Source organism: Dasypus novemcinctus, chromosome 18, assembly GCF_030445035.2.
Source record: "Dasypus novemcinctus isolate mDasNov1 chromosome 18, mDasNov1.1.hap2, whole genome shotgun sequence".
NCBI lineage: Eukaryota > Metazoa > Chordata > Mammalia > Cingulata > Dasypodidae > Dasypus > Dasypus novemcinctus.
This window is the reverse complement of record NC_080690.1, coordinates 52065200-52086674: the sequence shown is the minus strand read 5'-3', so window position 1 is coordinate 52086674 and position 21475 is coordinate 52065200. Positions and strand designations below refer to the sequence as shown.

Genomic DNA, 21475 nt, shown 5'->3' with positions numbered 1-21475 from the left:
AAGCCATTTCTGATGCGAGGAAACCCTCTAGAGTCTGACCCACGAGGAGATGGTGGGGTGGTGCCTCTGGTGGGGGTTTGGGGAGTCTCCTTACCCTGCCTCAGCTGCCCCAGAGCCTCTGATGACGTTAGAGGACACCACACTGGGCTGCGGGCCCAGGGGCCGGAGCTCCCACTGCAGCATCTCTGGGTCACGCGACAGTCCTTCAGTGGACAGGCTCCGGCATCTGCATTCTGTTGCCATGACAACAGGGCCCCGGCAGTGCATGCTCTGAGCTGGCTCTGGGTCCTCTGGCCCCACCCTGTTTCATCCCCACAGCTGAGCAGGCCTAAGACACATCTCCCAGCACCGTTTCCAGGTCCCTGGGGGTATCCCCAGGGCCATGGGGCTTCAAGTGGGCACGGAGGCAGGGTCTAGTCCAGGGGCTCCTGCTTTATCCGGACAGCAGGGGGGATGGGCTGCGGTCGCCGCTCCTCCCGGCACAGCACGTACTCGCTGAACTGGGACGAGTCCACGCCACCCCCGCAGGAGGCAGCCACGCTGAAACCCCTCTGGAACAGCCGCTCCAGCACCTGTGGGGAGAAGCAGGGGTCAGTCTGTCTGGCGGGCCGTGGGCGGGGCCTGCCTTCTGCAGGACAGCTGGCCAGAGCGAGCCACCGTCCTTCACCCCATTCACCAGGAACCACCAGTTGGGCCATCACAAGAGGGACAGCAGTGGCCAGGGACACAGACTCGCTGGCCCAGGTGCCCCACCCAGGCCAGTGCCCCGCTGCCCCCAGGGGTACACAGCCTTGACCTGGGGAGGCAGAAAGAGCCTTGGGGCTCCCGCCCCTCCAGACACATGCCCGCAGGCCCCCTATCAGAGAGGCCTGCCCAGTAATGGAGCACCGCCCACCCCCGGCCTCCGGGCAGCCACCTGCTTCCCTGAGCTATGAGTTGCAGATGGTGGGAGGCCTGGAGGCTCAGCTCAAGGGCACCCAGAGCAGAGAGGAGGAGGAGTGCCTCAGGCACCTGCTTCTCGGCAGGCCTATGTGTGTTTGTGGAGGGGGCTGTCTCATCACAGTGTCTGGCCCCATGTCCTTGCAACTCCGCAAGTTCTCACCCGCAGCCCACAGAGCGCGTGTGTGGGCAGGGGCTCTTTCCGTGCTGCCCAGCCCTGAACTGAACACTGCTGTGAAGGAAAAGGCCGCGGCCCACTTCCCAGACCTGTCTGCAGAAAGCCAGTTCCCCGTGCCCCTGGCAGTTCCTGGGGTGCCCGTGGCTCCAGGCCACTCTTGTTCCCAGCCTCTGTCCTACCTCTCTAGTTCCCTGGGTTTAATTTTAAACCAGTCAGGCCCTGAGTGTCAAATGAAGCACACTTTGTTGAAAATACTCTGGGCCACTTTTATAGAACATCTTTTTTGGGGGGTGGGGAGTAGAGATCAATTTTTTTAAGCCCATCCCGGGGGCACCATCATTTAACTATGAGCGAGACATGAATTATGCAGCGACACGTTGTTGCCTTTTCTGCAGGGCAGGAGGGCGGCCAGGGCTGCTCCGAGCGTTGCTCTGGGGGGCTACCAGGCGCGGGGCGGGGCGCCAGAGCGCTCACCTGCACTGAGTTGAGCCGGCAGTAGCCGTTGAGCGGAAAGCGGATGACGTGCGTGGGGTCCTGGTTCCAGCCGGCGTTGACGGAGTTGCACATGACGTCCCCGGTCTCCGGGAAGACCTCCTCGATGAGGGCCTTCTCGCCGCTGAGCGCGATGCGCTCGCCCAGGTCCGGCGTGACCCGCACCACCAGGCAGTCCGCAGGCCCGGCTGCGGCGCTGCTGCTCCTGCTCCTGCTGCCAGCGCTCCAGCTCCCGCACCATGGGCTGCAGCTGGTAGTACCGCGCCTCCTCGTACAGCAGGCTGAAGTCCTGCGGGCAGAGCAGACCAGTGTGCGGGTGGGAGCCGGCCATTCCCACCGCTGGGGTTAGGGCACTTCATTCGGGGTGGGTGTCCCCGTGGTAGAGTGGAGGCCGGCAGGCTCGGTGAACGTGTGCAGGGCAGGAGTCTGTCTGCACCTATGCCTGACCCTTTGTCCCCTTCCACCTGGCCCCAGGCCCTAGGGACCACTGCATCCCCCCGGGGTGGAAGACTGGAGCCTGGGCTGCAGGAGCCCCGGGCTGTGCCTAGGGGACCTGCTGCAGCCTTCTCGGAATCCCATGGGAGGACAGGTCAGGCAGGTGTGGGGCAGGCCCTCCCCTGCTGGCCTACCCCAGGCCTGCCCTGGAGGAGCTCACCCCCCAATGGGAAGCAAGAGACATCCCTGACCAGAGTCATTTCCAGTCACAGCTGCTGGGGTGGGTTTTCAGCTTCATCATCTACCAGCCCTGAGCCCTCTGGTCTCAGCACTAGGCCTCTATGACCCTTTGTTTTCTCATCTATAAAGTGGATGGGAACATGCAGCTCAGAGAAGGGGACTGCAGGTAAGTGCTGCAGAGTGCTGGCCCCACCCCTGGCCAAGCAGGCGTGAGTCAGAGTGTGATGATGTCCGGGGTAGGTGAGCTCACACCAACTGTCTCAGACCCTGGGATAGGACCCCTGCCCCAGTTAAACGCATGCCGACCCACACGCATCCAGCCCCAAGTGGCCGGTGGGCCTAAGGGCCCCTGGGGATGGGACCGGACACCCACCCTCAGAAGCAGAGCCTGCCCAAGGTCCAGCCTTTGAATCGCCACAAGGGCACCCCAAGCTCTGATGCCTCTGCCACCCCCCCCCATCTGCCCTGAGGTCTTTAGGGACATCTGCTCATTGACACCCTGTGACTTCCCCCACACCCAGAACTGTCCATCTGACACTCGAGCTCCACCCCCAGAGCCTCTCGCCCACTCAGGCTCAAGTCGCCAACCAGAAGGCAACCCTCCAGGGCCGCCTTATCCCAGCCTACCCACACACACCACGTGGCCTCCTCGAAAGCGCGTCTCCTGCTTCCACTCCCCATGTTCTCCCCTGTTCCTCCCCACAGCAGCCCGCCATGTCTCTCATTTGCAAATCTGATGGCCATTCCCTTACTCACAGTGGTTCCACCTGAGGCCAAAGAGCAGCCTGCCTTCCTGCCCGTCCCCTCCTGGTCCCTGAGGTCACAGCCTTGACACCCTTTTTCCAGTTTTGGAGCACAGAGCTCTTCGCCACCTCCGGCCCCCACCCATCTGCCCCAGTCCTCCTTCACCAGCCAGGTGTAAACATCGTTTCCTCTGGACACCCACCTGGGCCAGCATCTCCCCTCGTCTGCGCTCATCACACACTGCACTTCTCTAAAGCAGGTGCATGATGGCACTCCAGGCCTTGTTTGTCCAGCAGGTCCTCCTGCCAGGCTGAGCACTATGAGCAGGACCTACATGTGCCTGTGTCTCTCTGTAACTTCAGCCCCAGGACCACTGGTCCTCTGGGTAGCTGCTGGGAGGACGGAAGGAGAGTAGGACTCTTGGCGGATGGCTAGATGGACACTTGCTGATGTAAGCCGTGGGAAGCCCAGGCTTGGGTTTCCTTTCTCCCCAGATGCTCAGGGCCATGGAGGGTCCCATCCCTAGGCAAAACTCAAGCCAAGTCAGCGGCCCAGAACCAGGTGTACCCTGAGACCCGGGGGTAACCTTTCATTTAAAGGGCATCTGGTTTGGATCAGGGTTTCTTCCCCTGCAAACTGCCAACAGGGGACGGATTTATGAACCTCGAATTCCTGTAACTCCAACACACAACCATCCTTAAACATGGCAAACATTAAACCGGGGTAAGTGCCACTGCTTAATTGTTGTTACACCCTGATAAATAAGCTAAAAATGTGAGAAAACAAAATTAGTTTAGAAAAACTGATTTAGCCCTCGGCTTCAACGTTTAACTTTTTATGGTTGCCATGACGACCATGGGTCCATTTATTAAGTCACAGCGTCCCCTGTGTGCTGCACCATGCAGCCCAGGGGAGCTGCCTGTTGACTTCAAGGCTTACCTTGAAGTCATCCGGGAGCAGCAGTTTCGACGTTCGTAGGAAGCTCAGGACATAACGGAAAATCTCCCCATCCCGGTCAATGAAATAGTGTTGCTTCAAACTGTCCAGGACGATGGGTTCAGTGCCATTAAAGAGGCGGCTTATTCTGGAAGAAAGCAGGGAGGGTGGGATGTGCAATGGAAGGGGCCCTATCCACCTGCCCCACCTTGGGGCCCCCAGGTGAGTGGCTCTGGGACTATGCACACACCTGGACGGCCAGACCACAGACAGGACCCCGGGGCAGCTGCCAGTACAGGCCATGCATCCACCCACACTAGAAGCCACAGCCAGACATACCCAGCTGGACACACCAGTCCCGGCAACACATGTGATCAGCCTGGAAAGTCAGAGATGCAGCCACATCACACCCCCCCGCCCCATGCACAAGCCAGCCAACCACAGACCTGGTAACAACCCTAGCCACATAGACCCACTCAGAAAACTCACTCAACCAGCAGACAGCCCAGCCACCAGCCACACACCTGGCGCAATCCTGCCAGGACAGAGTCTTCCAGCCAGAGGACAGAGGCCACCCGCATCCATCTCACCCGACCCACTTTACGAGCAGCAAGCATGGCACTCCCAGACAACAGGTCAGGGTCACCCACACTCACAACCACACAAGTTAGAGGCAGACCCAGACGCACATCAGCCGAAAAGGCAGCTAAGGACTGAGTCACAGATAAGCCACAGCCACTCATGGAGGGAGCCAGGGGGGAAACTGAGGCAGACAGGAGGGATGGTGTGCACGCACATATCCCCCAGCACATGCACGCACAACAGTGTGCTGGCACACGTGCCCCAGCACACACGTGCACATATGCCAGGCTGTGCAAATACATAACCCTATGCCCCAGTGTGTAGCATACACTGCATGCACTTATATACCACATGGTCACAGTGTGTGTGCACCCAGTGGGGAATGCTGGGAGGGGAGATGGGTCCCAGCCCCCCATGTTCTGGAAGTGGCTGCGGCAGAAACACAGGGTCTGCAGGAGGCTCTGGGGAGCCCCTGATGCCTGTCCCTAGCCCATCCAGGAAGGAGAGCCCAGGCCTTGAAGCCAGGGCCAGAGCCTGACCAGTGCTGAGGGCAGCAGGCTCTGGTTTGGCTAACTCCCCCTGCGGACCCCAGGCCGAGCTGTGGACAGTTAGGAGCCCCATAGGGGAGTCAGGGAAGCCCAGCACTTGGCTTGGGGACAGGAGGGTGGCTGGCAGGGCCTCCCCGGGACAGAGTAGCATCAGACATCCTTTGGTAAGTGGGCCTCAGACTGGTCCTCAGCTGGACCCAGCCAAGACAATGGCCCGTCTGCTGAGCCCAGGAGAGGGGGCGCCAAGCCCGGGTCTGAGGTCCTCAGCCGGTCTCCAGGCTGATGTCAAAGTTCCTTGCTCTCGGCCTGCACTGGCTAGGACCCTTCCTGGACTGCTCTGTCCTCTCCTACTCAGCCAGCCCACAGCCTGCCCCACCAGGGCCATGTGCACCCAGAGCACACCAGCTGGCTGAGCAAAGGGGCTTAGAGTCCCCAAAGCCCCTCTCAGGGCCTCTCCTCCATTCTGCCCTCTGCTCCAGTGGCCTGGTACTCAAGGCATCAGCCAGGAAGGTCTGCTCAGGTATACAGGACCCAAGTAGTCACCTGCCCTCACTCTGGAAGGCTGGCCCAGCCTCCACCCCAGTGGGTAAGGCTGATTTGTGGATGGGAGGGAGCCAACCAGAGCCTGTAGGGAAGTGTATAGAGGCCAGCGGCCATTGAGCCCTATTCCCCCAACTAACCCCTGGACAACGGTCCTGGGGGACACAGCCCCTGCTGGAAAGCCCTGTAGTCCATGGCCTGTCCCAGCCTCCAAAGCTCTCAAGACCTGGCCTCAGCAGATGGCAGAGCAAGGGACGGACAGCTCCCCTGGACATAGATGTGACTGAGCAAGCTGCCCAGGGATATGGGCAGTCGTCAGCAGATAGCCAAGGAGTCAGCAAGGCACCAACAGCAAGAAGCAAGAGCCACATCTACAGATGAGCTGGCAACTCTGAGGCCGAGGTCTCCAGGGACCTTTCCCACCCTTCCTGGTTGAGCTCAAATGTTCTCTGCAACACTCTAGGTGTGGCTAAGTTCCAAGTCTCTCTGATCGCCAGTGCTGGCTAGGGTTCCAGACCATCCTGTTGGTTTCCAAGAACTTCAGATCCACCCACGTTCCAGGGCTGGCTGGGTTCTAGATTATTTAATTGGTCCAAGGTTTCTCTATCTGCTGTATTTCAGGGTTAGCTGGTTCTAGATTCTTCCATGGTCAGTACCAGCTCCAGCATAAACTGGCAGCAAAGCAACTGCTCACAGGACAACTGCTTTCTGTGCCCTCAGGATCTGGGGCTGCCAAGGATGCAAGCAGGCTGGGAGGGGAGGATTTAGGACAAGCACCCAAAGGAACCCTCAGCCTACCCACTTGCGGGGTCTTAAGACTCAGCCCCTGCTGTGCCTCTCCTGGCTGTGCAAGCTGCCCCTAGGCCCACTCTGGGGGTGGCTGCAGGGTTTGGGGTTTCAGCTCCAGGAAGATGTCCACGGGCTGGCCTGTTCTCACTTTGGCAGTTGGCACCCCCGGGGGCAGAAGGGCCCAGCCACAAGCCCCCGGTGCCTGTGAGCCCAAAGGGAAGGTGCCACCAAGGGCTACTTTTCTTCCTGTTTTTTTTGGTTTTGTTTTTTTTAAAGCTTTGGCTACAATTTCCTGGGTGTTTCAGCAGAAGGTTTGGTATGTTCTGAAGCTCCTGGCTGTCGTACTTTGCTTATTCGCAGAGTCAACATGGACACTGGGGTGGGGCTGTGCTCTCTGCAACTGAAAAAGTGTCCAGCAGGCAGGACACGAGTGAGGTTGCTGACCAGGGAGCCTGTCCCTGGCCCCAAAGCAGCTGTTTCTGAGTGAGGAAGGACCAGATCCCAGCCTCTCCTCTTCCTTGCATGGGGGTACCCCACCAGCCAAGAGCCAGAGGCCCAAGCAAGCCCCCGGCTCTCACGGCCCTGCCCTGGGCAGGACGTGGCTGTGACATCCAGAGCCCCCAGGGTGACCTTGGCACTCAGACTTCTCTACCCCCAGGTGACCCACATCAGGGACACTGGGCAAAGCATGCTCTTCATTTCAGAAGTGGTGAAAAACAGTTTTTTACATTTTAATAATTTACAAGAGAGCTCTGACGGGCCCCTGCCAGCACAGCCACCCAGCCCGTTTCACAGGCCTGGTCTGACCCACTAGCTCATGACTGTCCTATGTGCCACCCCTACCGCTGGCCTCTGGGCCAGGGCTTCAGGCCTGGGGAGCGGCTCCCCTGGGAGCCGGAAGCCACTTAGGCACGACAACAGATTCTCTTGAGCCCAGGCCAGAGGAGAGAAGGCAGCTGCCACCCCCTGGGGGCCACCTCCTGCAGTACCAGGGACTGCTCCTGGGGCCTCAGCTCCCAAGCCAGAAGGCATGCCCCACCGCAACACAGAAGGGGCGAGGACAGGGGGCACCTCGGCCTGGGAGGACAAGGGCAGCCCTCTCCTCCCTGCACCAGCCTAGAGACAAAAGTAAGCAGCCCTCTCCACCCTGCCTCCCCCAGACCAGAGCTGAGATGAGTCCTGAAAGGCGAGTGTCTGGTTTCAGGAAGCACTCTGCAGGGAGGGTTGTGGGCAAAGGTTTTTATGAATTTAACTCACAAATGCCGTCAACCGATTAAGGGATGATCTACTTTAACAACTTAGGGATGCCAGCAGAAGACAGAAATGAAATTAAATATGCAGGATCCATCTCCCACCACGGACAGGGCTCTGCAAGTGAGGGTGGACACCAATGGTGTGGCCCCATATCCCTGCTCCCCCCCAGCCCCATGTTCACATGGGCCCCAGGCAGTCTCCTGTTGGGTCACCGTCTGTACCCCAGGTCCCCCAAATCATGAACGGGACCCTGCATCTACCCTGCAGCCACTCCTGGGGGGTATGTCCCTGCTCTCAACACCTCAGAAAAACACTGCCTCCTTGCTCTAATTCACACACAGACTACCAGGCAGCTTGGCCCGCCAGCCTCCCCAAGAACCCCTCCACGTCTGTGGGATTCATTAACTCCTCTTATTATCTGAAATGCATAAAAATGGTGGGGGTGGGGGGCCGCCATAGGCCTGGCCCTCCTGCTGCTCAGCCCTCCGGCGGCTGCCTCACTGTGTCAGGAGCCAGCAGGCAGCATGCCGTGCCCCTCTAGGAGATGCTCACAGGCTCCCACCCCTCCCCGGGCCCTGCCGCCAGGCCAGCAGGTATGCTGGGCCAGCCCCAGGCATGTCCTGAGAGCTGGATGCACGTGGGAGCTCTGCAGAGCTGGGAGGCTCCCTCCAGGAAAGTCACCAAGGCCCCAACCTGGTCAGAGACACACCCAAGCTGATCCAGATCCCCAATGTCCTAGAGTTACCTAGCCAGCCACCACAACCCCCAGCTCCAAGGGACACCTGCTGGTAATCCTCAAGGTGCCGCGTGGCCACCCCAGCAGACAAAGATTGCAAATTGCAGCTCCTCTCCCTCCTCCCCCTCCATGCATTTTTTCAAGGCTTAGAACAGGAAGCAGGATTATCCCCCCCAACCCACCTCCAAGAAGTATTAGTGGGTCACAAATAACCCCCTGTAAAGGCCAGGCCTGAGCCTCCAGGGAAACCTGAAGGTGAATGAGATTCCCAGGCCAGCTGCTGGCCAGGCTCAGGGGCGCCAGCTCTGAAGAGGTCCCTGGCCTCCACCACGGGGTCGATGCCATCAGCTCGGAGTCAGGCGCCCCTGCGTAGAGTGGCTCCCAACAGGCAGACTCGGGGGCCCCCTTGGTTCTCTGGGGCTGCGCCGGATGCGCCCTGGAGAGCGAGCCCCTGGGCGGAGGAGACAGGGCCCACCAGTGCCCGGGGGGCCTGGCTCTTACCTGGAGTCGGGGTACTTGGTGAGCGTGGCCAGGCTGCTGGTGTACATGTGCCCGCCCACGTCGATGTGCACGGGGGCGTTGGACTTGGTGAGCTGCGCGGGCAGCGGGATCCCCTGGGCGGCCAGGGGTGACACGGGCGACCGGGTGAGAGACAACCGGGACATGCTTCCTCCCTCCTGGAGAAGGAAACAAGGTGGAAGCGAAGAGTTTGTCCAGAGCGGAGCTGGACGCTCCCTTCCGTGCCAGGGCAATCACAGATCTAATCAGATCACTGCTGCCTGCGCCTGATCACACACTCAGCTGACAAATTATGGCCACCGCTGTAATTAAGTGTATTTGCATCATTTTCTTCAAGGTACCGGAGGGGAAAAAGAAAGATGCTTATTAGCAATAAGAAATCAAGAAAAAAAAATTTTTTTTTTCAAGGTGTCAGCCTCCAGGGGCATAAAACAAACTGCAAAATTCTAATTAAAGGTCGCGGGCTTATGTGTTAGATGTGAAATATCCCCTGACAAACGAATCACCAATTTGTGAATTGGGATTCAGGGGTTTTTGCAAGTTTGTCTCAGTAACGAGACACCTCTAAATTAGTGACTTCCTCAGCACCTAAGGCGCTGAGTTTTATACATGTAGTAAATTTCACATCAAATTAAGAGCATTTTTGTTTCAAAAAATACATAATCGTACAGCCAGTCAACAGCCATCCCTGGAATGTCGCTGCTGCAAGGAGGGGTGACAGGGAGCGGGCACCCAGGAGAGGAAAGAGGGGGCCGCGGCCTCAGACCCAGCCCACCCAGGGGGCGCTCACCACGGTGCCGGCACTGCCTTGTGCTAGAAGCGAGGACCCGCTCGGCCGCTCCTTGCGGTGAGGCATCTAGGCTTCCATCGCTGCCCAGAGTATCTGTGGGAAGCACCGACAAACCCAGACAGGGCTTACCCACCAGCCGGCATGGGTGCCGTGGCTCTGTGGAGTCAAAGACACTTACAACTGTCATCTCTGCCCACGAGCTCTGGGACCAACCCCAGTCCACGTGGTGCCCAAACCCCCCCATCGCCAGAGTCCACCCGCCACCACCCTCTCCCCCCACTCCCCAAAGCAGGACTCTGGGCCACGGCAGATCACACAAACATGCGTGTGCACATGTATTTTCTGGGCAGTTCTGTGTCTGCTACTAATGACAGTACTGACACCCACTCAGCATTACTACCTCGAACTGTTTCAGACTGAAATCGATTTTCCTCGTAGTTTGGTTTAGAGCCAGGTTTGCAAGGCATCGGCAGAGAACCGTGTGGAGCCCTCTCGGGGAGGACTCTGCACCACCTGTGGCTGGGCAGCCCAGGACCTTCCCCCGCGATGCCCCCACTCCCAGTGCACAGGGAAGAGGGACAGTCGCTTAGGATGCCTCCTCTCCCCTATGGGTTCTCCCCATTGTCTGCCTAATCCCTACCTCCCAGTTTCTCCCTGGAACCCCAGAACCACCTCTTTTCTCTGGGACCAATGTTTTCCAGATCCCCTTATGATCATGCCCTCCCCACGAAGGCATTAGGGAGCTTGCCAGAAGGAAAGACAGCAGCTCAGCAAATGTACCCGTTCTCCTGCTCCTTTCCCCACTTTCCTCTGTGTGACAACCCCCATTAAATAGGACTGTCCCTCAGTTCCTAGAAGCCACCTCCCTACCCCAAGGCACTCTGCAGGATCTGTGCTGGACGGGGGAGAAGAGCAGTCAAAGCAGCCCTTCCACGACTTGGTGCTGCCTCATGCCGGAGGAGAGGCAGGCACATGCTTCTCACACACACACACATACACACAGTCACACTCCACAAGCCTAACCTGGATTTAGCTCTCACAGCTTTGACTCCTGGCAGGGGCAACCAAATGAGATACTTGGGTCCCAAAGGACTGTTTTTTCCTGCTAAACTCCAACATCTAAATTTGTGCCTTGAAATTCAGCATCTGATTTTAAAGCAGGAACCAAGATCCGAGGAGAATTGGACCCCGCAAATATAAGCAAGGTAACTCTCTTATGATTTACTCTGCCGTGAGTGCCCTGGCAGTAGACATGAAGCTGTGGGGTGGAGGAGCTACTAGCAGTGATGTGGAGCTGATAGCCTCATGGGGGCCTGCGCAGGGTCCCCAGCCTTGGACATTCCAAATTACAGCAGGTTTAAGAAAGGAAATCAGCACAAGTATCTCAAGGAAGTTCTGAGAAACCAAACCAGACCCCAGGACTGGATTCTCCTGCCCTGTGAGGCACTGTGGGGGAGGAGTCAGAAGGAAGACGCTGAGGATAAACTGAAGGGAAAGGACTTCCTACTGCAATTCTATCAAAGCCAAGGGCAGGCTGTTTCCCCTACTACCAGCACACCACCCCAAAGTGACACTGATCACCAAGTACCCATCACAAAAGATGCTCCATCCTGTGCTCACCCAACCTTCCCTCCGCCCCCCAAGCACAACCTGAAGTTCACAGCCAAACAGAAACTCACCACTAGAAGCCCCAGGCGTTTAGCCTTGACCCGAACCTGCGGCTTTTCCTCCGACCAACGCATCTGTGCTGGACCACGACCCCTTCCCGAGACCAGTGCTGAGGTCAGAAGCGAAAAAGGGGGCGCAGTCAGAGAAGAGTTCCTTCCACCACCAGCAGCCCGCGTGCCCCGCACCTCCCGAGGCTTGGCCAACCGCCTGTTGCAGGGGCCTCGGCCGCAGCGTGCGGGAAGGCCTGCGGGTTCCCAAGCTGGCTGCGTATCGACCTGTTCCTCCGAGCTGCGGGAGACCCGGTCCCGCGCCAGCCCGCCGCCCAGCCCCGCCTGCCCGCGCAGAGGGAAGCGAGCAGAATGCCACGCTCATTTACACACAAAATGATTTTGTGTCCCATTGTGCTCGCAGTTGTTCAGCTCTCTGGGGGTGATTAAACTGGCTGAGCTGCGGCAGCTTGAGACGATTTCACTAAATCGCTTCTTCGTAAAGTCGCTTCTTTGCTAAGCTGTTATTTTAACCATAAAAGGTAAACAGAAGGCGGCAGTTGAGCTCCCTTCAGCTGGGCGCCGGCCTGAGGCGAGAGTGTTGGGGGCTGGCAGAATTGGCCCGGGGATGCGCTCGCAGGGGGGGCCCCGGCCTGCACGAACTTTGGGGCCGCCTGGGCCCCAGCCGAGGCGCGGGGGTGGCCGCCGAGCCAGAAGCGCCGGGCAGGGCTGGGAGGAGTGCGCCGCGGGGGCGGGGCGGGGGACAAAGTTCCATCAAGAAGCAGGCACTTCGAGACCACAGATGGGAAGCTCGCCTAATTAAGAACGTAAAAGCGCTTTTGTTCCCAAAGTTTATTGTTGCCGGGATTAAAAAAAATTAATTGAAGCTAATGCTGTTATTCACTCGTGCAGTTAAATTCCTTCGTGCACGTTTGAGACACAGTGAAAACTTGAGGCTCATCTCTCTGCAGTCGGGGTGGGGGTGGGGGGGCAGAAAGGCGCCTCGGCGGCGGTGGCGGCAGGGAGTGAGTGCTCCCGGAGCGCAGCCAGGTCAGGGCTTGCCGGCGGAGAACCGAGATCCATAGGCGGCAGCCGGTCTCCAAACCCCGCACGCGCGCCGGGGACGACCATCAGCGCTCCCGCCCCGCCTGCCCCATTTCGGACTCGCAGAGTGGGCGACAGAGGGTGCTCATCTGTCCCGTTGGAGACTTCCTCTTTCTGATTTGGGCGCCAAGCCGGGCCCTGTCCGCCCCCAAGCCCCAGCTGCCTGAGTCCGGTACTGACCCAGAAAACTCCCGCGCCCTGAGCTAGGGCCGGAGTCCGGGACCCGCGCCCCCCCGCCCCGTGTGCTCCGGAGTTGGCTCAGAGCCCGCCAGCGGGGGCAAGGTCCCGCCGCGGCCAGGACTGGCCCACGTGGGCAACCGCCTCCTCACGCTAGGCCTTTGTGCTGGGCGCCCCCGCGCCGCCGGCCCCCGGCCGCCCAGCGCTGGGACAAAGCCGCCGCCTCCCCACCCCCATGTCCGGACCCCGACCGGGCGACTTTCCCGGCATCGCGGCCACTTTGGGGACAAGGGCGCGCAGTGCGGTGGCCGCGGCGCGGGGCTTACCTCGGAGCCGGAGTGGCGGATGGCGCTCGGGCGCAGCCCCCGCCCCCCGCAGCCGCTGGGGCTCGGGCGCCGGGCGCAGCCTCGCCCCACGTACTAGCTGCGCGGGTCGCTCGGGTCTCGTCCTGGAGTTACTTTCTCTCTCGCCCCCAGCCTCCCCCCACCCACCCCTCCCGCCCCGGCCCCCGCTTCGCGCGGCTCCTCGCGGCGCGCCGCGCCGGGGCCTCCCCTCTCCGCCCTCCCCTCGCCTCCTCCCCTTCTGGCGGCCGCCGCCGCCTCCTCTCCGCGCCGCGCTCCGGCTGCACTCCCGCCGCTCCCACCTCTCCGTCTCCCTCCTCCTTCTCCCGCGGCCTCCCCGACTGCCGGCGAGAAAGCCAGCCCCCCACCCCCACGCGCCGCCCGCACCCTGCCGCGGCCGAGCCCGGACGCTGAAGGCCGCGATCCGGCTCCCAATTACCCAGCGCGGCGGGCGCGAGCGGGCGCGCGCGGCGACTCCCGGCTCGGGGCTCGGCTGCGCCGCGGGGCAGAGGATTAGAGTCGCAATTAGCTCCGCGCGCCCGCGCCTGCCGCGCTCGGCGACAAAAATGCAGTTTCCTCTCCTTTCGCCGGGCGAGTCCAACCCGCCTCTCCCCGCGCCCGCCGCCGGGGCCCCGCCAGGACCCTCCCGGGAGCGCCGCGCTGAGGCCCCGCGCCCTCCCTGGCCAGCCCCCGCCCCCCGCCGGCCGGCCACGCGGCGCCCGGGCCTCCTCCGGGCTCGGGGAGGGGGCGGGGGCGAAGCTGATTTTAATCATTGTCATTTCATCTGATGTAATATTTCCCCGGGCGCTTTCAGCTGGGCATAAATTTTCGGCTCCCAAATAAGTAACACAGGGCACGTTTCTCACATTTCTTGACTCCTCGGTTACAAAGAGGCGAGCAGCCGCCGCCGCGGCGCCCGGGGCTGGAGGCGGGACTTGTTAAGAAACTGGGCTGCGAGTCGGGGGCCCGGCCGCCCCGCCCGGCCTCCCTCCCCGGGTCTGTGCCCCGCTGCCCCTCTCGGGGAAGCAGCGCCGCCCGTGACGTCTGCGGACAGGCGGTCGACCCCCGCAGGGGGGGGCCGGGCAGGGGGCGCCCAGCGGCCGCCCGCGGCCCGAAGCGCCATTTCCTTTAAGCGCGCGGCGCGTTGGCGACGTCGGCGGCCAAGGCTTCCCGCGGCGCCGAGGCCTGCGCCCGGGGCTTCCCTCCCTGACCCCCGCGTCGGCGGCCCCTTCCACCTCCTCCCCTTCCTTTCCGTCCTCTTTCACTTGTGCCCCGTCCCTCCTCCTCCTCGACCCTCATCCGGCTCCTAGGAGACGGACGCCTGCCTCCGGGGTGCCAGGCCTGCACTGCGGCCCCGCCGGGCTCCGAGGGCGCTCGGGTCAGCGCCGGACTCGGGCCGCGGGCAGGTGCGCTCCGGACGGGCCTGGGCGCCCTCTGGCGGCCGCACTCCTGTAGGGGGGCGCTCGGGGCCGGCCTGGGGGTAGGTCGAAAGAGGATGGAGTGGGGGCCCTGCCTGTCTGTCTTGGCTGGGGAACACCGCGCGAGGAACGGGAGCGCGGTCCTGCCGTTAGCTTGTACACGCGGGAATAAGCAGAAACTTTCCTCCTACAGAAAGGTTTTTTTCTTTTTTTAAAAAATGTATTTATTTATTTTAGAACTCGAACTACTTTAAGAGCAGGGGGAAATTTTCTCATTAAAGTTACATCCCTTCAGTTAGTTCAATTACTTGATATATGCAGAAGATGCTGTAAATTTATAGATTTAAATAGCTTACAAAGGTGCCGCAGGCCCCATCAGTTAATTTCCTTAATTTATGGATCTTTAGCGGCTCCTAGAACAGAAAGGGGTTCTGGAAGTAGGTCAGGGATCTGGGTGGCGGTTCCAGCGCGGCCCGCGGCTCTGCTCCCTCACTCCGCCGCCGGGGGCTTGCGCCTTGCGGCTCGCACCTCCCACCAGACAGCCCCCGAGGCCTGATGAGCTCGCTCGCTGGCCACCCCAGTCTTTTCGGGGTTCTGCAGGGCCGAGGAACAGCACATTCCACGTCTGCACACATCCCACCCAGCGGTGAAGAAGCGGATCCAAAGAAGTGAAGCGAGTATACCAAGACTTTAACCTCCTGAGCCCTCCCTGGCACGCTGGCTGGGATCATAGACGGATGAGGTGGTGTGTGGGTGTCCTGAGCTTCTGCACAGACAGAACCAACCCCCACCCCTTCCCAGGCCTTTCGAGTGTGGCTAGTACTGGGGTGGGGAAAGAGGCCTGAGGAAGAATGTTCCAGGCTGGTGTTTGAGGCCACGGACCCCACCCATCATCTGCTATAGTGGTCTTTGCAGCCCGGTAACGACGGTCACTCCTCTATTCTCCTTGGTGACTGTTAAAGCTTCTTTGTTTTGTGTTCAATATGGATGAATATATACATATAAATTCATACTTAAAAGATTGGTATACACTAAACTGTTTTTAGGTAACCACATGGCAACGTGATTAGTGTTGGTATTCATGATTTAACATTTCTTTTCCCACTAGATGAAGTTTCTAAGATTTGCAAGGTACATGTCAAGGACGAGTGTATAAATGGATTTTTATTTATTCACAACTCCAAGACTAATTGCCTCTCTTTGCCTCAAGGCCACGAGATTGGTTTTAATATGACACTTCAAAAGTATGCATGGAACCACAGAGATACTAAGTGTCATTGTTTAAGAGACAAATCTCACTGTGGTACTGGTGACCCTGAAAATAGGTTGTTCCACTTAATTTTAAATTCGTACTTTTTTAAAAAAAAACACAAGAGTTTCACTTTGCACTGACTGTATTAAAAATGTACGATTTAATCGAAACCATTTTGAAGGACCCATAGCTCCTTAATATTGCTGGGTACTTTGTTTTCATATTCCCGAATCCTTTTATTAAAGAGGTGAAGTTTATACAAGTCATGAAGAGCAAGTTTGGGTCATAATTTATTATCAAGTGTTTTCAAAGTTCCTGGCTTAATGTTAACCATCCCTTGCTTTGAGAGACTTGGACTTGGACTGTGATAGGCGTTTTATGATCTGTGGTATATAATGAAATGGTGTGTGTATGTTTTAATTGAAGATGTATACTTAGGCTGAAAACACATTGAAACATCTCATGAAATACAACTTGTTTCATTACTGCAGTCCAAGAGATGAGATTGCCTGTTTGTCTAATCAGGAAGAAACTTGCTTGATTGTTAAGATTTGACTAGTAATTAAGCCATTACCGTTCGTATTTTATTAAAAAGTGGATCCAACCCTGTGCTCTGTTTAATAAAAGCTCTTGTGGATATCTCACAGGAAACCCAGGTCAGGCCCTGCATGCTGATCTGGCAGGCAAGACTTAAGGTTTCCAGATGTTTCAAATTGACTCCCACTGTGGTTTTGTACTTTGTTGCTGTTGTTGTTTGCAAACTATCTTTTAAAACAGAGACCTTAATAAGGAAAGCAAAATGAGCCCGAAAAGAGATCAGAGTCTGTTGGTCTCAACTTTCTCAGGAAGGCAGTGGAAGAACCGGCTCCTGCCTCCAGGAGTCGGGAGAGTGGAGGCTGGGGGGCCTTGGCAGAGCTGTCTTCTTCCCCTTCCCATTCCAAGGCCCCTGGGGCTCCCCCACCTAGAGGCTCAGAATGGCCCCTGTCCAGGCTGGGAGTGAGCCGACCTGGCCCAGAGCTCACAGTCTGGCAAAGGCCACTTGCTCTCTGCCGCCACCCTGGGAATCCCCTTTGTCTTCTCTCCTTGTTAGGACCCCAGTGGACCCTGAGATGAAAGGGAGCAATATGTGGAAATGTTAGCACTCCTCCAGCCCTGGCCACTCCCATCAGAGTAGAGGTCCCATTCTGCTTGAGGGATGGAGAAGCAGAGGTACCTGCGTGTCATCACAGAGAATAAAACAAAGACAAGACAAGCTCTGCCCAGGTACCTGGCACTGAGCTCGGTAGACACTTTGAGTTTCTAGTGGGAGGGAAAGTAGGGGCTGTCTGTGGGTGTTACAGACACCCCCCACCCTTCCCGCCTGATGTCCACCCAGCCCAGCCATGCTGCTGGAAACCAAACTAACCTTGCCTTCCCCTGAGGGCAGCATCGATGACAGCAGCAAGACAAGTCTGCGATCTCCTGGCCAAGAGTTCTAATGTGGTAGAGACCTGTGGGTGTGCCTCTGGGGGACCAGGGACTCCGTATTTGCTCAAAACTCTGCCTCTGTGCCTTTCTTCCAATGAGAGGTTCAGGATTTTCACCAGATTCTCAAAAGAGTCTGAATTAGGGCCGAAAACCGATGTCAGAACAGTTTCCCAAAGAGGAAATCTATTATCTCACATAACGGGAGATGGGAGGTAGAGTGACCCTGGAGTTGACTGAGTGGCTCAGCTGAGTCTTCAAGAAGCCGGGTTCTCCAGGAAGCAGATGCGGCTCAAGTGATAGAGCTTCCGTCTACCATATGGGAGGACCTGGGTTCGACCCCTGGAGCCTCCTGGTGAAAAAGAAGAAAAGAAAGCATACCTGCGCGGCGAGCCAGTGCCTGTGCGGCAAGCCAGTGCCTGCCCGCGTGCCCGTGTGGTGAGCGAATGCCTGCATGAGTGCTGCGTGGTGAGCCTGTGCCCTGCGCAAGTGAATCACGTGACAAGATGATGCAACAAAAGAGAGACAAGGGGGGAGTCAAAGTGAAGCACAGCAGAAACCAGGACCCGAGGTGGTACAACTGACAGGGAATTTCTCTCCCCATCAGAGGTCTCCAGGATCGAATCCCAATGAATCCTAGAGGAGAGAAAATGAGAAGAGAAGACAACACAGACAGCAGAAACAGCAGGGCAGGAGGAGGGGAAGGGGGAGGCAGGAATAAAGAAAATAAACAAATCTTTAAAAAAAAGAAGAAGAAGAAGCCAGGCTCTTTGCTACCCTCAGCACTTGGCTTGTCCGCAGGCCAGCTCTTTTCTGGTCTCAAGACTAATGTAACACAGCTCAATCCCCAGAGTCTCAAAAAAATAAAAATAAAAATAAAAAAGCTTTATATCCACATGAACATCTGTCCGGAGCAAGGAAATCAGCCCCATGGCCCCAGAGCCCCCCTTGTCACATCCCATTGGCCAAAACTGGGTTGTGTGTTACCTTCCAGGTCAATCATTAGGAAATGGAGCAGCATGAACCCATCAGGCTTGCCCCCTGGGCTGGGCAGAGCTGGAATTCTGCCCTGCTCGGAGCTGTTTGTCTGGGAGGAAGATACTGGGCAAACTCGGGCTCCGGAAGAGGGAGGAGAAGATGGATTTTGTGTTCAGGACTAGGGCTCCCATAAGTTGAGAGCAGGAAGGGAAGCAGGCCGCTAAACAGTGAAGAGAAATCCTCAAGCACTAAAAAGCACCTGCAGGGACACCTGAGACAGCAATGGCCTCCCCAGGCCCTTCTCCCTGAGCCCTGGGGGAGACCAGGCCCAGACATGGAGGGGTCTGGCAGCGCAGCCGCCTCCAGGCCCCAGGCTGGGCTCAGGCCCCAGGCCCCCTCCACCCTCCTTGGGCTCCCTCAGGACAGCTCCTCAGGTTGGACACTGGCTCTCCAGCCCAAGAGGGGCTCCGAGGGCCCAGGGCATCTCCATGGAGCCATGCTGGAAGGATTGCTGTGGCGAGGGGGCTGTCAGGGTCCTCCTGGTTTTCTTAGTCAACATAAGCTGACTTTGGATCCCTGGGAGAACTGACTTAAACACTGACTCCTGCCCCAAAACGACCACGTGGCCACCACTCTGGCTACAGCTCACTACCAAAAAGTCCTGGTGTCACAGCCCAGAGGCTCTGCGAATGCACTTGCAAAGGCCTGCGGGAATTATTTTTCTCAGTGGCCTTTGGTTTGCTAGAAACCCTGCCCTGGGGCTCCTCTCTTACCCCAAAGCCCAGGAAACACCCTGAATTCCTTGTCACAGGCAGTTCACAGACCCTGGACCTCTCTGTAGGGAAACAGTCTGTGCAGGGCATGAATTTGGGAGTCTGAGTGCAATTGGGTGACCTTGGGCTTAATCTTGCAAGTCTCAGTTTCCCTGTGTGGAAACAACACTGTACCAAGCAGAGAGGGGTGGCTGGAGAAGGCAGCGTGATAACACAGGGGACAGACCAACAGGGAACAGGGTCAGGGCTAGGCAGGTGTGAGCTTTGATTAAAATTCGCAAAGTGTCCTCTTCCAATGCCCTTGCAGAGATCCTCCCGCCAGGCTGGTACACCCCCACCCCTGCTCCAGGCCCTGGGCCCCCAGCTTGCCTCAGGGAGGTCAGGTGAGGCCCCCAATCAGGAGATGGTGGTCCCCTGCAGCAGTTCTTTGACCAAGGTTTTGGAGGTAAAACCTCACAATGGTATAATTAAGATAAACAAGTATATATAAAGGGGAAGAATGCAAATTTTGCCAAACCTTTAAAGATAAAACAGACTTCAGAGACATCTCTGGCTTGCTTTGGGCCTTGCCCTGGGGTGGGACTAGGAAGTGTCCTAAGGCTCCTCTGTCCTTAGGACCCTGGGGAGGGGGAGGATGGCTGGTAGGGGGAGGGGGAGCTGAGCTCGCAGGCTGGGGCCCATCTGCAAAAGGCAGCCCAGCTCCCACCCAGGAGTCCCCGAGGGCACTGAGGGTCTGCCAGTTATTTCATTTTATTTTTCAATCTGTGAATCTCTTTATTGTCTTGTTAAAAGTATTTCTTTAATATTAATAAAGAATACATGATCATTATTAAAAAATGGGGAAGCAGATGTGGCTCAAGTGATTGGGCTCCCACCTACCACATGGCAGGTCTCTGGTTCAGTTCCCAGCGCCTCCTAAAGAAGACAGCAAGCTGGCGTGATGGGCAAGCGCAGCAAGCTGATACAACAAGATGATGCAACAAGAGACACAAGAAAAAAAACATAATGAAAGACACAGCAAAGCAGGGAATGGAGGTGGCTTAAGCAATTAAGTGCCTTCCTACCACATCAGAGTCCCAGGTTCAATTCCTGGTGCCACCTAAAGAAACAAAGAAGATGAACAGACACAGCAAGTGCAAACAATGAGAGGGTGGGAAGAAATAAATAAAATAAATTATTTTTTAAATATATGTAGTATGATGAACAAAAGGGAAGTAAAAGTCCCCTCTCTTTGCCCCTGCTTGAAAGAACAATGTTCATGATTTGGTGTTTGTCCTTCCAGTCCTTTTCCTGTTGACATACACACAAATACAAGTATACAGAGATGCACAGGCACACACAGACAACACACATGCACACGAATGCAACATGCAATTGCACAGGTTCACACTGATATGCACACAAAGATACACTCACCTATACTCCCAGACACATAGAAGGACACAGATAGGTACAGAACCACATAACTGTGGACAAAATTGGACAGGCAGACACATAGGCACACATACAGGCACACAGACACACGCAGGCACAGAAAGACACAATACACATACACACATGAATATGCACACACAGACATGCTCACATGCAAATGCACAGGCACATAATGTTTCATATGCACACAGAGCCACACACATGAATATGCACACACAGACATGCTCACATGCAAATGCACAGGCACATAATGTTTCATATGCACACAGAGCCACAGACACAGATACACATACACCAAAAAACCCATAAGCACAAAGACTTGTATGCACACACGCTTGAGCACAGGCGTGCAAAATGCACAGGCTCATACACACACACGTGCTTATAGAATATGGAACCAAGCTATTCACGCTAATCCTTGCCCAATCATGTATTTCAAAATATAGAAAATAACAGACACCCACGTGTACCCACTACCAAGAGAGAACAAATACCGAATATTTGCTTCAGTTCTCTATTTACAAATCTAATGAAATGATACAGACCAGCTTAAATCCCTCTTTCTCTCCAGCTGTCACTATTTCACAGAACTTATATCCCTACCATGTACATTTTATACTTCTTGCAACATGTGCAGAACATTTATAAACAATTGTAACATTTACATGTGTTTTAAACTTTTACCTAAATAAGGGTGTCCTGTGTGTGTATCCTCTTACTTTTCCCACATCACCCTCTCCGGTCATGCCTTTTTTTTTTTGAGGTCCTAGGGATTGAGCCCTGGACCAGGACCTCATATGTGGGAAGCTGATGTTCATCCACTGAGCCACTTGGGCATCCCTGAATTGGTTTTTTCATTTGTTTTTCTTGTTGGTTGTTTTTGTGTTTTTCAGGAGGCACCCAGGAACTGAACCTAGGACCTCCCATGTGGGAGGGGAGCACTCAACCACTTGAGCTACATCTGCTCCCCCATCACGCCTTTGCCTCTGTGCTGGCCTCCCTCCCTGGGCCAGCTCTTCTGGACATTTGATGCCAACGACCCCAAATGACCTCTCCTGGTGGAATTGGGGTTTGGGTCCCTTTGCTGACAGTGGTGGTTTCTGGCCACTTGTGGTGGCTGAGGAAAGGAAAGGCTCCACCTCCAGCCTCCCACCCAG

The 21475-nt window shown here is 56.9% G+C and overlaps 1 protein-coding gene across 1 annotated transcript; it reads right to left on the bottom strand.

Annotated features, from left to right (window-relative positions):
* Window positions 1-294: 294 nt before the first annotated feature.
* On the bottom strand, window positions 295-11492 carry KCTD15 (potassium channel tetramerization domain containing 15). Its single transcript, XM_071209207.1, is given in 7 exon segments — window positions 295-572; window positions 1592-1786; window positions 1788-1898; window positions 3968-4112; window positions 8915-9090; window positions 9723-9815; window positions 11402-11492. Coding segments are annotated over 6 exon segments (852 nt in total). The 5' UTR covers window positions 9789-9815; window positions 11402-11492; the 3' UTR covers window positions 295-413.
* Between the last annotated feature and the right edge of the window lie 9983 nt (window positions 11493-21475).